This window comes from Montipora capricornis, chromosome 14, assembly GCF_036669925.1.
Source record: "Montipora capricornis isolate CH-2021 chromosome 14, ASM3666992v2, whole genome shotgun sequence".
NCBI lineage: Eukaryota > Metazoa > Cnidaria > Anthozoa > Scleractinia > Acroporidae > Montipora > Montipora capricornis.
In genome coordinates, this window is record NC_090896.1 from 35,988,286 (window position 1) to 35,993,285 (window position 5,000).

The 5,000-nt window shown below is 40.5% G+C and overlaps 1 protein-coding gene across 1 annotated transcript in view; it reads left to right on the top strand.

Annotated features, from left to right (window-relative positions):
- LOC138033884 (long-chain-fatty-acid--CoA ligase 1-like) overlaps positions 1 to 5,000 on the top strand; it is a 45,502-nt gene that overhangs the window by 21,108 nt on the left and 19,394 nt on the right. Inside the window, 1 exon segment of the mRNA XM_068881763.1 lies at positions 4,214 to 4,265. Within this exon segment, the coding sequence (XP_068737864.1) occupies positions 4,214 to 4,265 (52 nt within the window).

Consider the following 5,000-nt stretch of genomic DNA (forward strand, 5'->3'; position numbering starts at 1 on the left):
CCATTAGCCTAAAGAAGACGAACGTTATGTGCCAAGGCAATGAAGCCACGCCTGGCCTAACCATAAAGACTACACCGTGGAAGTCGTGCCACAATTTACTTATCTCGGCTCTACCACCTCCAACAACACCTGTCTTGATGTGGAGCTCGGAAAGAGAATTGGTAAGGTTGCAACCAACATGGCAAAGCTTTCTGCTCGAGTGTGGGAGAATAAGAAACTAACTCTCTAGACTAAAATTGCTGTCTATCGTGCCTGCACTGTGAGCACCTTACTTTACGGCAGCAGATCTTGGACAACCTATGCTGGGCAGGAGAAGCGCTTGAACACCTGCCATATGAGATGCCTTCGTCGCATCCTTTTCCATCTCGTGGACGGATAAGGTCTCAAACAATGAGGTACTTGAAAGAGCCGATATCCCCTCAATATTCACGCTCCTTAGACAGCGCAGACTGAGATGGCTAGGCCACCTGCACCAAATGGAAGACGGGCGAATCCTCAAGGACCTGGTGTACGGTGAGCAGGAATCTGGGTCGAGGCCTGTTGACAGACCTAAGCTGCGCCTCAAGGATGTCTGTAAGAGAGACATTGGATAGAATGACTAGAAAGGTATTGACAATGAATGGTGCTTTTCATCCAAAGAGCAAGGGTGAATGGAGGCCGGGGACTGAAAAACTGTGAGGGATGTGTGAGAAGTGAGGAAAACATTTTAGGATGGTATGTGAAGAATTACCTGGAAGTCCTGCTGCAAGGGGAAAGGGCTGCTATTGTTATTAGGATTGAGGAAACAGTGAGAAAAGGTGAATTTCAAACTTCTTGGAACAATGAGAAACAAAGCTGCATGGTCAATTTGTAAGAGAAATACCTGAAACGACGCATGTAGAAGAATCGTGGAGCTGGTTGCGAAAAGCAGACTTGAAGATCCAAACAGAAGCACTTATTTGTGCAGGCCAAGAACAAGCCCTTAGGACTAGCTATGGACAAAACGGTGGAATCCCCATTATGTAGGCTATGTGGTGAGAAAGGTGAGAGTGTAAACCATATTGTCTGTGAGTGTAAAAAGCTGGCCCAAAGGGAATACAAACAGAGACATGACAACGTTGCTAAAGTAGTCCATTGGAAATTGTTTGAGAAATATCATCTGGAAAAGAAGGATTAGTGGTACGAACACGCACCGGAAAGTGTACATGTAAGTGAAACGATGAGGTTAAACTACTGTGGGACGTGAACATACAGTGTGATCATGTGATTGAAGCCAGAAGACCGGACATTGTAGTTGTAAATAAACAGGAGAGAAATTGCACTATTATTGATAAAACCGTACCAGCGGATAAAAGTATTGGTGAAAAGGATAATGAGAAAGTTGAAAAGTATCAGGACCTTAAAAGTGAAATTGCAAGAAGGTGGAACATGAGAACTGTGCAGGTCGTACCAATTGTTGTAGGATCATTGTTAAGTGTAACAAAAAACTTGGGCAAGTGGCTGGGAAAGTTGAATGTCAAAATTTGTATTTCATTACTACAGAAAACTACGTTACTGGGAACAGCCAGGCTTTTGAGAATGGTGTTGGAGCTCCAGAGTAAGAAAACGTTAAGGGACCTTTGGTCACGGGCTATGACCCGCTCCCTTAGGAAGCAAACCGGAAAAAAAGATCATCCACTTCACAAAGATGATGATGATGATGATAATACTACTACTACTACTGCTACTGCTGCTGCTGCTGCTGCTGCTACTACTACTAATAATAATAATAATTAATAATAATTAATAATTATAATGACAATAATGAATTCAACAACAGAAATAGTTTATTCACACCGTGCACACGTAAATAGAAAACAACAAATAAGTAGGACTTAAATAATGTACAATGTCCCTAGAAAATAATTAAAAAGCTACATGTAATCTAGGACGAAAAAATTCAGGGCGGCACAAATATAACTAAAAGACAGGCAACACACAAACAAAACAACAACGCATAGCTCTAAACGAGATCACTTGAAATAAGAAAATGGAGAGAAGAAAGATGAAGTATAAATAATAATAATAATAATAAGAAGAAGAAGAAGAAGAAGAAGAAGAAGAAGAAAACAACTTTATTTATTTCTCTTACTTACATTAGAGAAATAGAAATGATTAATAATAAAAAATTCAAAATTCTCTAAAATTACGAATTCCATGATGCAGACTGAGATATTACAATCATACAATCGAATTATCCTAATGACGGCTAAACCAGTGTCCATAAAACGCCAACGAGTATAAAACCATTTAGTAAAATCCAACTAGTGGTCTATTATCAATGCTGCGTTCTGATTGGTTGAGCTACTAGTAGGCTATTTGTTATAGCCCACTAGTAGCGAAAAGCGCCGGCTTTGAAAACCAAAACAACAATTAAAGTCTAGCTTTAACTAGCGAAAGATGTTTTGTCTCGATATTTTTTTGACCAACTAGTTGGATTTTACTAAAACAATTATTCCTCTCGCCCTCATGGCCTCTGAGTCAATAGCCCATTCGGCCTTCGGCCTCATGGGCTATTGACTCAGAGCCCATTCGGGCTCGAGGAATAATTGTTAAATAGACCGTGTATCTCAAGTATCCTTACTAGCTACATTTATTTTACAGTCTAATGATAATAATGATAATAATTTACAGTCTAATGATGATGATGATAATAATAATAATAATAATAATAATAATAATAATAATAATTATTATTATATTTTTAAAATAAACCCAGTAATTTTATTCAAAATGTCAAATGCTAAAGAGAATAGCATTTGCAATTTTTAAGAATCTAAAAACTCGACGGAAAGTCACATTATTTTGTTTCGCTACGGTATTACTGTGCATGCAATGAAAATTCTCACCTAACAAATATAATGTACAAATATAGAAGAAAATTACATGATCAAACGAGACTTAACTGCAAGTTGAAGTTTGATCGAAATTCTATCTTGTCATCAGTCCGTATGACGCATGCGCATTGCCAGGCAGTCTTCAAAGTGAATGGTACAGGAAAAAAGGAACGAAGGAGAAAGGAAGGGAGGGAATAAGGGCAAGTGACTCCTTCGTTCCGGACTGATGACGAGATAGATTCTCGATCAAACTTCAACTTACAGGTAAGACTCGTTTAATCATGTAATTCTGACTTGTCATCAGTCTACGTCACTACGAAGTCAGTCCTGTAACACGAACCAGTAATACAAACAAAACAGTATTCATTAAGGGAAATAAAATCCCAAACAAAACAAAGCAAGAATACAAGATACAAACTAGCAAATTACTTAGCACTTAGATTCAACAGTACAGAGCCAAAGTTAGCTGAAGTATTTGACACTGACTTATCTGGCTCGTTGAAGCTTCGGACTCGGACTCGGACTTACCAGACTCCGAGGTAGGATCGGCCGATCTTTTTCGTCTGCTTGGCCTGCGATCCTCACAAAACTTGGCTATAAGGCCTTGTTTGATCAATGTTATTTAAAGAATTTAAAATGTGTTTGTTCGTAGCCATATCCACGGTCGCAGAAGCCGTTCCCGGCGCATCGGTGGGGACAACCGCATGATTTGGTGACGATTCGCCTTCAGCACTCATCTTCAACTGGGAAAACCCAGAACTATAGGAAAAAAAAGGAAAAATACAGAAAAGGGACGACTCTTACCTTCGCTGCTGCCCGCAAGAGGCAAGGAAAACGGGAGATGTTGAAGATTTGCAATTAAAAAAGGCAGGAAAACACTTTCGAGTGACAAACTAGATTAGCGAAACTCTCAGCACTGATTGGCAATGCGCATGCGCATCTCATGTGACTTCATAGTGACGTAGACTGATGACAAGTTAGAATTAGAAATTCACTAATGGAAACATGGTAATGTAGAGTTTGAAAAATCGGTATAATATAATAGCAACTTCATCATTCAATACAAGGAAAGGGAAGGATACCAGAGGATATCCCTATCGAGAGTATCCGCCCACAGCCGGATGTAATTGACTGAGAGTCGATTTTGATGAGGGAGGATAACCGGAGTACCCGGAGAAAAACCCTCAGAGTCAGATTGGGATCGACTGAAACTCATCCCACATACGACCTCATCATGGTTGAACCCGGGTCACAGAGGTGGTTATCAACCGCGCCGGTTGATAACCGCTAAGCCATCTTGACTCCCGTCTTGCATCCTTGAGTTGAAAATCGCTCATTTGTTTCTCTCTTTATTTCAGACCAACTCTCTTCATCTCGGTTCCACGTGTGTTGAACAGGATATATGATGGGGTATGAAAGACGTGCATTATGAAGTTTCTTACGAAACGGAATAACTGGATAACGAAAAAACATATTTAGTGGTACAAACCTCTTGCATGATACCGTGAGATTAACGAGCGCAGGAAGTGTTTCAGATTACATCATCATCATCATCATTATATCTTTATTTACCGTCGGATTTTAGATTAGCTTGGTGTAACTAGTATCTCCGAGCATTTACCCTCCATGATACACCACAGAAGACAGACCACAACACCGGGAACTTCTCCATACCCTACTCTTTTCGAATAGTGTGTGGGTTCTTTTACGTCCCACAGGATTATGAACATTGAAGGGTTGTGAGACGCGGCCTACGGTTTATCGTCCTTATCCAAGAAGACTAGAGTCTAACCATTTGCAGATGTCATCACAAACGCAGCACTTTCTCCTCAGTTATTTAAAGACCCCTGAAAGTGCGTCCGACCATAACTTACGACCTCCCGCATGGCAGCTCGGAAGTTAGTGAAGGAACCAAGGACGGACAACTTCTGGATGACATTTTCCTTCGGAGAAAACTTTTTATGCCCTGAGCGGGATTTGAACCCACGTCCCCCCAGTTTGATCTGTGTGATCACCACTACACTATCACAGCAACCAGGCTGGTTACATGACTACTTTAGATAGTGAATGAGAATTTTACGTGGTTATCCCGGGCTATTGTTTTTCTCCAACTAGATGGCACTGGATCGACCGGAACGACGATTC